Genomic DNA, 13350 nt, shown 5'->3' with positions numbered 1-13350 from the left:
AGAAATGCTCTGCACCTTGCCCTGTGTCTGAAAGGCACCACATATCTCCTGCTCTCAGAGCAGCCTGCGCAGGTTCTGTAGCAGTAAATGCCATTCCCCTTTGGCTCTCCTGGGATAACACGCAAAAGAGGCAGGTATGTGTTAGAGGTTTCCAGCAATATGGCTTCAGATTCACTGCAGCTATAGGTAAGAGATGACTCAGTGCTAAGCAGTTAGCCTGAAGCCAGGTTAAAATAAATCAGTGACAAAAGTAATAACTTACATCCAAAAAACAAAACAAAACAAAACAAAACAAAACAAAAAAAAAACCCACCCTAAACCACAAGGCCAAATCCAAACCACAGATTCATGAGATTAGAGTGAAAAATCCTTCTTAATCTGTTTAGATCGAGTCTAAATCTAAAGGTCACTCTCCCTGCATTGCTTTGTCAATGCATTCCTGAGACACCTCATACCCCCAAACTTGGAGTCTCTGGGTAAGAATGATTCCTACCTATAGTACAGCATCTTTTATAGTCCACCTGTTTCTCTGGATTTCTTGATCAGGGACCTAAGGTACAGCACATGTGAAAAGCTGAGGGAGCTGGGCTTGTTCATGTCCCTACAGGTAGAGAAAGGATGGCTGCAAAAATGACAGAGCAGCTAGAGAAGCTGAGGTTGGGGTTTAAGGAAACACTCCTCCAGAGGGGTGGTACAGCCCTGGGAGCAGAGCTGGAGAGAAATCACCATGCTTGGAGTCACTAAATAATGGATATCACTTTGCCTGAAGCACTTCAAGGTTTGGCTGGTCACCTTGGAACATGTCACATTGAAGGAAACACACACCCTTGGTGCATGGATGCTCTTACAGCAGAGGAATTATTTAATAATCTCTGATTGCCTGAAGAGGTAAAAAGAAAGGTCAAAACATCCACCCTTGAGACAGGTTTTTTTGCTCAGAAGCAAGAGGCTTCACAAGGACACCTGCAAAACCAGAGGTGGAGTCCTAAACAGAAAATTGAATTGTCAATAATAATGCAGCAGCCACAAAGCAGAGGGAATGGCCCGGGGTGCGACGGTCCAGCCAGGCATTTGCCTGCTTTGTTTTTAAATGCTATGCAACTGCTTAACTTGCTTTGTGCTTCAGGGTTTGTCTGTCCTAGTCACGTGTCAGATTTGTCTACTGAGACATCTGTGCCCATGGCAATGCTTCCTGGAACCAGGAGGTCTGGTCACACCCTGGTAGAGCATAGGCATTGCCCTGATCTTGAGAAGAAGGAGGGCAGAATTGTTGGTGGAGGAGACTCGTGCACTCCCTCTGTGGTGATGTGCACTGTGGCACTCTATATGGAGTGCAACACGATTCCTGGCCTTGGGAAAGAGAACCAACCCCCCAGCAAGGACTGGAAGAACATTGTTCTTCACTAGCTGTGTTTCATACTCCCAGTGAGGGGACAGTGACCCCCAAGGGAGAGCCCAGCCCTGTGACCATGGTGGGTTTGGTCCAGTACAGGCTGCTCTCTGGGAAAAACAACCCAGTGGTCCTGTAGAGACTGAGATGGGAGTGGTGGCAGACACTAAGTCAGAAAGAGGAGGCACTGCAAACCCAGTCAACTTCTGTCTCCTAAAACAATCCTTTTCTTTTCAAGGTGAAAAATGTCGAAGTTTTATTGACCTTGCCCCGGCTTCTGAAAAAGGTAAGAAAACACAGCCAAGGTGGCTCCTCCTGTCACAAATTTCATCAGTATGGTTTCTTGTCACACTTGAGCTCCAGGGGATGCATTCCTTCCAAAGCATACAAGGACCTACAAGTCACCCAGATTACACACAACCAGGTGAAACAAGTGCCAAGGGCTTAAGGCAGCTACTTACTCAGTTTATGCAGATCTGTCATTTCTCTGATACATTTTCTCTTCACTCAGTTGATTTTTTCCAAGAAAATCAAGGTCTCTATTGTAACACAGACATTTCCCTTCCTCCCCTAGTGAAGAGGGACACACTACATGGTTTCCTCAGGCCACGAAGATATTTATGGTCAGAAAACTGCAGTCACAGTAACAAACATCTCCTTGTGAGGGAATAATCTAAATGCTTGTTTATTTGGTTTACTCTCCCCCCAAAATAAATTATTTACATATTCAAGTGCACAGAAGTGGACTGCAAAGGTTTGCTCTACCCTGGTGTTACAGTTATACATTCTCAATAGCAGCCTAACCTGTATTTCAAAATAGTATTTATCAGGGAAAAAAAGTAATAGAACTATTAGAGTTCAATTAACAACCTTGGCAGCTGAGCCCATCCTGCTCCCTGCTCAAGACCAAGCATTGTCCACAGCTAAAGAGGCCTCAGTGCCTTTCACCCCAGCAAGTGGCCTTCTGGAGAATCCAAAGCACAGAAGAAAATTCACAAAGAAGTGATATATTTTGTTAGATCACTTGAGACAATCACAGAACCTCTTGGGCATACAAGACCTTCATCAGGTCTGACGGAGGCAGTAAGTGGTGTGAGGAACAAATTGTTCTTTGTCTGAATCGCTGATCAGGTGGACAAATTGGAAGAGAAGGGCAGTTACCACCAATAAAGCAGAGGGGCATTGCACACAGATGTCCCTGGGAGTTCATTGTAAATAAACCTAAACAAATGATGCAGGTAAGGGAAGAATGGTCCTGGGACTGATGCCATAATTGGCTCTGAGCTGAGGCTTACACACAGAAATGGGACCTTGGGGCATAACCATACCTAGGAAGCCACCAGCTCAATGCTCAGCAGCAGTCACAAAATGATCTGTTACAAAGCATTAGTAAAGGACTTGAGGACAGAGCACAGAGCATCCTCTCACCTGAGGACTGCATGCATCTGAAAGTTTCACCTTAAGATAAAATATTGTGTGTCATTTTGTCCCTTTTAGTCCAACTGACAGAAAAGAAGCAGGGACAATCAGAGTTCTGGAAAGTTCTGAGCAAGGATGAAACAGAATCACAGAATGATAGGGGTTGGAAGGGACTTCTGGAGTCATCTAGTCAGCCCCCCTCTACCCACCTAAAGGTTGGTTTTGAGTGACTCCAGAGATGGAGACTCCACCACCTCTCTGGCCAGCCTCCTCCAGGATTCCACCATCCTCAATGTAAAGGAAGTTCCTCCTCATGTTTAGATGGAACTTCCTATGTTCAAGTCTGTGCCCATTACCCCTTGTCCTGTTGCTGCTCACCACTGAAAAAGAGAATGGTCCCATTTTCCTGACACCCACTCTACGTATTTCTAAGCATTGATAAGATGCCCCCTCAGTCTTCATGATATAAGAAATGTTCTAGCCCCCTAACTATCTTTGTAGCCCTTTCCTGTATCCTCTCATCGGGGCAGAGTAGAGGGGGAGGAGAACCTCTTTCAACCTGCTGGCAACACTCTTCATAATGCACCTCAGGATGCTATTGTCCTTCTTGGCCACAAGGACACAATGGTGGCTCATGGTCTTCCTGTTGTCCACCAACTCCCCCAGGTCTTTTTCTGCAGAGCTGCTTCCCAGCAGGTCACCCCTCACCTGTACTGGTGCAGGGGGTTATTCTTTCTGAGGTGCAGGACCCTACACTTGCCCTGTTGAATTTCATAAATTTGCTAAGACTCTTCAGCCCAAAGAAGGGCCACACGAGAGGAACTATGATGGTGTGCTGGTTTGGGGCCACACAGATCGTCTCTTGCCCCGAAAGGGACAAAAGAATGAGAGTCACACAAACGGATTGGAGAGTGATGGAAAGTTTAAATGGAAAAGCAATTGGTGAAGCTACAGAGAACTACAAACTACAAAGCATAGTGACAAAGAGTATCCCAAAGCGTACAGAGCCCGTTACATAATTCCCAAAGCTTCCCAATCCTTTCCTTCTTCCCACCTGAGGGTAAACCCAAACCCCCCAGGGCTCTTTCTTCCCCCTCCCGCTGAAAGGCAAGTCTCAGGCTGGCCAGGTCTGAGACTGCCCCCCGCCCATTCTCCTCCTGGCATTAGGCCTACACAGGCCTAAGAGGCCTTGAGGATACTCCCCCGGCATTACCCGGTAAGAGAGGACATCTCCCAGGGGAGCAGAGAGGGAAGAAAGAGGAAGAGAATGACTTTGCAGATGGCCTTATAGGGTGCAGGATTTATGGGTAGAAATACGTCGTTTCCTGTGTCCACTCCTGTGGGTGGGCACCCAGGACACCAGAGGTGTATCTCATGCGGCAGTGGCAGGGGGCACCCAGCCCAAACTGCCACAGATGGACATTGATATGGGTGGAAGAGGAACCAAGAAGGCAACCTGGGGGAATGGTTGATTGCCTTTGCCAGCAGGAGGACTAGTGGGCAGTGCGTGATGCCTTCAGGAGACAGACTTGAACCAAGCCCCAAGCGTCTGTTCCAAAGGCAGCAGCAGGAGGTTTCTGTGCTTTACCCTTTTTCTGGGAAAGTTCATTATGGTGCATAACGCTTGGTTGCATCACCCACACACTTTCCAAACCAACATTTATTGCTTTGCTGTAAGGATTTCTTTTGGTTGTGTGAAATGCTGTCAGCAATTTATTTTTCAGCAAAATTGTTGAGTTGCTGCATGGTGTCAGGGTATATTTCCAGACTATTCTATTTTTTTCTTTTGGAGGAAGGAAGGCTCTTTTGCTGTAGTGGTATAAAGAAATGTATGGCTATTTCTGAAGCCTTTCCATGGAGTTTCCATGGAGGCATATTGACAGAAAGAGAGGGGAATGCTCTGTCAGAGATGGAAAGTGCTGACCGTCTGACTCATCAACAAAACCAGGAGAAGTTCCACAGCTGTGGATCAAGTTGGACACTGCAACATAGTTAAGCTGAATTTTTCACCATCAGTCTGGTACTGTCCAGAGATGCTTTCACCACATATAAAGAGAAAATTGTGTGTCAATGATGCTCAACTTACCTTCCCTGCAGAATTCTTTATCTTCTTGACTTAATCTGCTTCTTTTCCAGTAATAAAAAAATCTTTCCTACTCCAATTTCTTCATCCCCTCACTCATCATTGTCTTTCTTATTCAGAGGCTTGCCAACTATGCTGTTACACCCAGTGCTGGGACAGATTCTTGATTCTTCTTCCAAGCAAATAAGATATGAAAAGATGCTGTGAATATCAAAATCTGAATTCAGTTATACAAACATTGTGGGTTTCACAGTCCATTGTGTAACTGGGAAATTTTGGACTAAATTTATCTTCACAATGAGGCTTCAGATCATTCAGTTTCTGCACACATTCTTAGCATCACTTACCACTAAAAAGAGGGTGTTCAAAGTTTCAGTTATCTAAAATATCTCAAGAAGTACACGCCCCATCACTGCAGCCTTGCACTCAGGCTTTCCAAAGTTTTCTTCTCAGATGGTTTTCCCTGATCCAAAGAAGTTTTCCATACAGCCAGCTTTGAAGCTAAATACAGGCTGCTGAAGGTAACACAGGTTGCTGAAGGTTGTGCTCTGAGCACATCAGCTTCCACTTTTCAGACATGCTAAACAGAAGCCTACACAGTCTAGTTGCACAGCCAATCTCTTCTAGAGTCTCTCACCCATTAACAGCAAGACAGTATAAAACTTCTCCAGAACATTTAAGACCTTCTTAGATGAGTACTGAAACTCATATTAAGAGGAAACCATCTCTGGTGAGGTCTAGCTGCATCCTTACCACAAATTCTGCACTCATAACTGAAAATATTTCTTGTTCTTACTGTAAAAATTCACTAGCTGCTGCCTGAGCTCCCTGTCCTGAATCCATTTGTGCTGATCTCTAGGGTAGCTGGGCGCTGTCTCTCTGACCAGTTATTATACCCTTTGCATATACTGCACCAATGACATCTACTAAAAGGAGGCATCAAATTTGGGGGCAAACAGACCCACAGTATGGTATAAATAAGCATTTGCAACCTACACTAGGAGAGCTCTTTCCTGCAGTTAAGGCAGCCGCCAACAATCTGTCAGAACCTTGTAAGCCTCACATTGAATTTATTAGCTATAGCTGGTGGTTAGTGCCAAATATGCTTAACAAAATCATCTTGATGATGGTAGAGAATAAATAGCTAGGAAAAAAATATTTTCTGTCCACAAATATTTTTGATTACAGGTTTCATTTGCTGTCACTAACGAGTGACAGGGCAGTAGCTAGTTAGAGTGGCCAGGAGTTTTGAAGGGCTCTCACAGAGCAGGTGTCATTGGGTCCTACAAAGTGTGCAGGTTTCTAATTTTCCTTACAGATGTGAATTGTAAGATGGGCCCAAAAGGACCTGGAAGGAAACTGCCACAACAGTTGCCTGTATCTGCTCTTTTAGTTCTGAATTGCTCCTGGGACCTTCACAAAACTTGATCAAAGTTTTGTTCCTGCTGAATATTTTGATGTCTGCAGAAGAATAGGATAACCTATGTGGCAAGGGACACTTTTGAATGACGCTGAAAAATACACTCAGTTTTCACTCTTGGTCCATTTTTGAATGCAGCTTGCAGACTTTTCTGTCCCACTAGGCTGTTACAACACCTTTCTGTCAAGCTGCTGTTGCTGTACCCAACCATAACACTAAGGCTGGGACACATTCCATTACTCCTTTCCCATCACAGGTTTTGTGGGCATCTTCTAGCTCCCCTTTCCTGTCACTTAAATCTGTGCCCAAGAGAACTTGCAAGAAGCCATGGAGGATACACTCAAAGGGAAGAAACCAAGGCCATATGCTGTGCCTAGAAACTTTGGCACCACAACAGAAGTCAAAAGGTAGTAGTATGTCCCACCAAATGATGTGATAATTGACTTCACTGACTAGCAGAACACCACAGCTCTATGCATGTGCAGGGCTGTTCCTCCTCCTGCCTGCAGCTGTGTGGGGATTTGACCCACATCCTTCTATAAATGCATAAAGATCAGCTGCCAAACAAAGGGACACAGTAAGAGCTGGAGGATGAGGAATCGTGACCATCCAAACTGGCTGGGATCTGCACAGTGGAACTTAGCTGGAAGCAGTATTTGTGCTGGAAGAACTTTGCTGGGGAAGAGTGAGGGTGTGCAGGAGATGTGGAGGAGAAGCCTCCAAGACTTTTTCACCTGGGCTATGACTCAGGTGCTTTGCAAGCATCAAGAATGCCTGCAGCAAGTACTGAAACAAGGAGCTTTGGTCTGGGGAGTCCTCTTGGGAAGCTGCTTCAGAAATTGGCTCCAAATTTAGAGACAGCAACACTGACACAGGGCAGAATACCCAGGACACACTTCTTGCAGGTGTGACACAACATGATCTAAGCTGCTGCTCTGTAGGCCCTCACTTGCTTCACCACTGGTATCTATGGAATAACACCCACAGCAAAGGGCAAAGCAGTAAAGCAGCAGCAGCTGCCTATGGCAGTGCTGGCTACTGATCTACAGAGAGATTTGCATGCAGAAAAATAAACAAGAATTTTAGAGACCATGGAGGTTGAGGCAAGGCAAAGCCTTGCAGAAGGAAAATGCTCCTTGCTAGCAAGCATTTAACAGTCAAATATGTTACTGGGGACTTTTTAAATGAGAGAATGTACTGGCAGAGGTAGCAGATGCCTTCCGCATGTCCTCTGCACAGCTCATGATGATGCATCCTGTGGAGGTGAAGCAATAAAAATTCGGTATTGTCTAAAAAGTAGCTGGCAAAACTAAGACAGCACATGGCAAAAGGCAAATAAACAAATAAAGTCTCACCTAAACACAGCATGGAAAAAGAGAAGCCTGAACCAAATCTATACAGGCTTCTAAGCCAGCACTATAACAGCAATTAATGAGAAGAGATACTAGATATCTGATTTTAATGGGTACTGACATAATAGGTATACCAGAAACTTGATGGGAGAAAGATAATTAGTGGGACAATAATGTCTTGGTGCTGATTACACTGAAAGACAAAGCAGCTGTCATGTACTAAAGCTGAATCAGAATAACAAGGTAATGTCATTAACGAGCAACACAACCTCTGTGGATCGATTCTGTGCTCAGATAAAAATACAGAATTCTATTAGTGAGCACCCCCTGGGATAGCTTACAATAGCAGGGTTAAACTGGTACCAGAGAAGGTGTAAGGACTGAAAACAAAACAGCAGGGGAGGACTTCAAATCCCCTTGCACAAACAGAAAATGTCACATTCAGTACGATGCTGAGACTAAACTTTGGACAAACTGTATGAGCACGGGGAAATCAGTTGGGAAATTTGTAACTCTTAACTTATTCCTGTGTGATGTGGAGAGCTCAGTTCCAAATATTAGTGGGAGAAACCTTGAATCTGTGACTAAGAGAGAGAGATTCAGAAACCTTGTAGAAGCAAGAGAAGTTTAACAAAAAAGAGAAAAGAAACAAAACAAGTTGTGAAGAAGGGAACTCAAGAAAAACGAGAGCTGATGGGCAGAAATGAAGAGGTTCAGCTAAAAGGACAAATGGAGCTTGAAAGCTTTAAAGATACTGGGAGCACTACAGGCATCTGAACTATCCACAAATCTTTCTCAGTCACTGAGCAACTGAGAGAAAACAGCAGATAATATACAGTGTTGATAAATGCCAAGTGATGAACAAGAAGAGCAATCCTACCTTTACATATCTAGCGATGGGTTCAGAATTAGCTTTTACCCCTCAGGATAGAATTCTTGGGGCGATGACAGACACTTCTATGAAAACATTAATTCACTGCTCTGCAGAGATTAAGAAAAGATGAAAAGAAATATTAGGATCATTGTAGGAAACAAGGAACAAAACAAAAAAGTCACCATGCCACCACACGTATTCATGATGAGCACCTCTCATCCCTCCCATACCAGCCCCAGAGAAAAAGAGTTATGACGAGATTCAAAGAATTTGACAGCTATGGCCAAAGGTTGGGAACATTTTCTTATGTGAAAGGACAACACAGAACAAATTTGAGGCTGGGGAAGAAACAAACAAAACTTTTTTGAGCCAAGTTAAGACAGGAACCTCCCTTTGTTGTGTACTGGGTGCTAGTTGTTCCTGAGAAGGAGAAAGGTGGGGGTGAAGGATAGATTTTCTCAAAAGATCACTTATAGAGACCTGAATCCAGTGAAAAGAAATGGAACTGGGTCTCTGTCATGGTTTTAGAGCAGACAGAAGCTCTCTTACCCTCCCCAAAGGAGTAAAAGAAAGGCTCCACACAGGGTTGGAAAGAACGGCAGTTTAAATGGAAGTACTATTCACAACTATATACCAAATACACACATCCATATCCAGCCTCAGCCCACTTTCCATCCTGGGCTTGCCAAAACCTCCCTCCCTAGGCCAACATCGTCCAAAAACCTGCCCTGCCACAACCAGGCCAAAACACCAGGCGTCAGTGCTGCCCCTCCATGCCTCCCTAACCAGGCCTGAATGACACAGGAAAAATCACAGAATCACAGAATCACCCAGGCTGGAAAAGACCTGAGAGATCATCAAGTCCAACCTAACACCTCCTGACAACTAGCCCATGGCACCAAGGGCCACATCCAAGCTTTTTTTGAATACCTCCAGGGGTGGTGAGTCCACCACCTCCCTGGGCAGCACATTCCATGGCCATTTACTCTTTCTGGGAAGAACTTTCTCCTCACCTCCAGCCTAAACTTCCCCTGGCGCAGTTTGAGACTATGTCCTCTTCTTCTGCCACTGGCTGCCTGGCAGAAGAGACCAACCCCACCTGGCTACAGCCTCCCTTCAGGTAGTTGTAGAGAGAAATGAGCCAGGCAGCTGAAAGCCCCCCAGAAGCACCAAAGAGATACCAGCTGGGTGTCCTGGGAGGAGAGAGAGGGGAACGGGGGCAGAACAGCCTGTGCTGCCATTTGTGTAGGGAAGAGGCAGGCATGGTGGGATGGAATAACAGAAGATTTCACTTTCCAGTGTCCACCCCTGGCCTATCCAGTCCCTCTGGAGAACTGTACTCTCTGGTTAAGGCATCCAGTCTTAAACCCACAACAGTCTCCCGCAAGAATTGTGCACTTTCCAATACCATCTCTACTGACTATTTCATGTTCTGCCTCCATCATTCTTAATACATCACACACATGGCCACAGAGACAAGTCCTGTGCCCTCGTGTGAGGAGAGTTATCATTAACTATGCAGGAAAAAAACGTGTTACTGACACGTTAGCTGTGCTTTCTTGTACATCTCTTATCACAGAATCACAGAATTAACCAGGTTGGAAAAGACCTTCTAGATCATCAAGTCCAACCTCTCACCCAACACCATCTAATCAACTAAACCATGGCAGTAAGTGCCTCATCCAGTCTTATTTTAAACACTACCAGGGACGGTGACTCCACCACCTCCCTGGGCAGCTCATCCCAATGGCCAATCTCTCTTTCTGTGAAGAATTTCTTCCTCATATCCAGCCTAAACCTCCCCTGGTGCAGCTTGAGACTGTTTCCCCTCATTCTGTTGCTGGCTGCCTGGGAGAAGAGACCAACCCCCAACCTGGCTACAATCTCCCTTCAGGCAGTTGTAGAGAGCAATAAGGTCTCCCCTGAGCCTCCTCTTCTCCAGGCTAAACATCTCCAAGCTCCCTCAGCCTCTCCTCATAGGGCTTGCATTCCAGACCCCTCACCAGCTTTATTGCCCTTCTCTGCACGTGTTCAAGCAACTCAACATCTTTCTGGAACTGAGGGCCCCAGAACTGGACACAGTTCTGAATCATTGAAGTTATTTTGTGAAAGCTAATACAAAGATGAAACAGTTTTTAACAACTCAAGCCCAACTCCTAAAAGGAAGCAATCCTCTTGCTGGTGATGCCGAAGACCTGGAGGACACTGGTTCTCTGCTGTGGGAAATACCAGACACAAGGTCTGAATAGCCCAGTGCTGCACTTCAGGTCTTCAAAGGGAAATATTTAACCCAAATATATTTATTAAGGCATATGGGATGGTCCTGATTTAGAGTATTTTTCAGGGGCTTTTCTCTTACATTGCTCCACTCCCCATATTATTTCACCAAAAAAAGACAACATAGGCACAAAGACCCAGTCTGCTCAGCACCACACGTGGGATTAAAACCAAACCAAGCTCAATGCCAGCACCATAAAAAACATGGAAAACACAGTGTCACATACAAGAGAATCATTTTCTGATTCATAGCTCCACCTCACCTTTCAAAGTAAGGAAGTTAATAAAGCACTGAAGCGAAACAAAGCCAAACCATCTCCTCTCATCTCAGCAGGTTCAGGTTCTCATTGTATGCTCTCTTGTCGTTTGCAAGCTGCACTCTCCCATCCCTTTATCTATCCTGCCTTGTTTTACACTAACAGGTAGTTTTAGGTATCTCTGATGGCTTTTAGGATCATGAAGCTCACCTTGCTTTGGAGGAATGTCTCTCCTAGCTCTGTGGTCTGCTTCTCTCCCTGTTTTTCACACTGCAGCACAAGAGGAGCAGGCAGATGGTCTGATATTCTGAGGCTGTGTAACCACCAGACGGGCTGACTGCTCAGAGCTGAGTCCCTACGCCAGCCACAACAGCATGCTCAGTCTTTATTCCTTTCACCATTTTTTATTGATCACTCCAATATTTCTAGCTGGCAATTCCCTGTATTGGAGCAGCAGAGATCAGTAAGCGAGTAAACCCATCAAAATGCAACTGGAGATTTATATGGCCCTCTCAAGCTCACATGAATGCTTTTCCCAGACCAGACACAACATTGCTCAATGCATATCCATCTGTATATTTGTCCTCTCTTCACTCAGGAGAGATTAAGGTGAGATCCAGGTTCCAACATAGTGGGTAAGTCTGGAAAAGCAGAGTGGTGACAGCCAGAGTCAAGAAACACAGGGACAACAGACAGACATCAGGAGGAACAAAGGAGACAGGACCAAAAGTGTAGAGGAAATGGTATTCTACAGGCAAAGAGCAAGAAAGCCAAAGACCCATTAGGTCTCTGGAGCACTCACCATAAAAATCAGCACCAACTCCATGCTTTGCAGCTGTCAGTGTGCTCACGGCATCAGCTCTGGAACTGGGTGTTTAAGCAATAATTAGATTTTTCCCTGATGTGGCAGAGCACTGTGTGGGTGCTATAGGCTATGGATGGTCAGATCTTGATGAGGAATGAGGAAGTGCAAGACCATTGGTGTCACTTTCCACAGCAACCTCTGCTCCCTTTTGCTTCTTTTCCCAGGCAGGGTGACAAGGGTCTGTCCCCTTTTCAAGTTACTGGGAAGTTCTGGGTCCCTCCCACACTGTTTAGGTCTAGCACCATACCTCACAAAGAGGATTTTGTCTTTAGAATTTCATCATCAGAAAACAAACCCAAGAGAAGGACATCTTTCCCACCCAACACACAGGTGCTCTTCCCCATCTCCAGACCAAGTGTTCACAGAGAGGACACACAGATCTGAGGCTGTCAAAGGCAAGTCACCATAACTTTTTGTTGCTAGTAACAACAAGGATAACTCCATACCTCCCTGACTGTTGCAGCATGCATGAAGACCAAGAAGAAGGATGAAATGGTTTTGCACAAAGAAGGAGCAACACCTGCACTACGACTCCATCTATGCAAATTCACACCACCCAAACCCAAGTTCTGCCCTCATGCATAGTTCTTTTTTCTCCCACTTAGGATGACATCTACCTAGATGGCTAGTCAAAGCCTCTCCTGGTTTCCTTGTGTTGTTCAATAGTTCAGGGATCTTGAGGACAACGACTGGGAATCATGGGCTAACAGCAGCACTTTCTTCCTCAAATAACAGCATCAGTGTCTGGGACTAGCAGCAATGCCAATGAGAAGGTAAGAAGGATGCAGACTCTCCAGGACAATGCTGCTTGGACACTGATGTCTCTTCAGCTGCTCATCAATGCAGCACCTGGCTTGACCTTCAAGTGCAGTGCTCTGGATTCCACCTCAGCTGGGTGCAATAATCTCAACAGTTGTTTAGGAGTACACATTGCTCATCTTCACTGTTTGTTGCATAGGGATGTGTTGAGGGTTCTTCAGGGTTTTTTTGTCAGACGATGAAATGTGGTGCAGAAAAAACCCTAAAGACTCTACTTGTTTGTGTCAGAGTTCTTCAAACAGATCAAGGCTGAACTGACAGAGGAGTGACTTGAGAGGATGTCTCACTGTAGCTCAGACAGACTCTGACTACCAGAGCAGATGCGTAATGCTGAGCTGTGAGGAACCTGTCCACTCTAAACCCTTTCAAAATCTCATTGGCTGCCTGCACCATTGTCTGCTCTGATTACTTGCTCAACATGGCATTGTGATGGTTCAGATGAGGCCACTTTGGTCAGATCCTTGAGCTCTTCATCCATGAGGGCGGTGAGAACGGCTAGTAAGCAGCAACCACAGCTCATCTTCAGCAGGGGAGCAGAGGCTGAGCCAGTGGGTGTTTCTAAGGAGGAAGAAATCCCTCTGAGGCATTCTGAAT

General features: G+C 45.3%; 1 protein-coding gene across 1 annotated transcript in view; it reads left to right on the top strand.

Moving 5' to 3' along the window:
* Positions 1-13350, top strand: part of GSG1L (GSG1 like) — a 46457-nt gene that overhangs the window by 15233 nt on the left and 17874 nt on the right. The window contains exon 2 of the mRNA XM_054391267.1: positions 1629-1676. Within this exon, the coding sequence (XP_054247242.1) occupies positions 1629-1676 (48 nt within the window). The remainder of the gene's footprint in view (positions 1-1628; positions 1677-13350) is intronic.

Source organism: Indicator indicator, chromosome 22, assembly GCF_027791375.1.
Source record: "Indicator indicator isolate 239-I01 chromosome 22, UM_Iind_1.1, whole genome shotgun sequence".
In the NCBI taxonomy this organism is placed as follows: domain Eukaryota; kingdom Metazoa; phylum Chordata; class Aves; order Piciformes; family Indicatoridae; genus Indicator; species Indicator indicator.
This window is presented reverse-complemented; position numbering and strand designations above follow the sequence as displayed.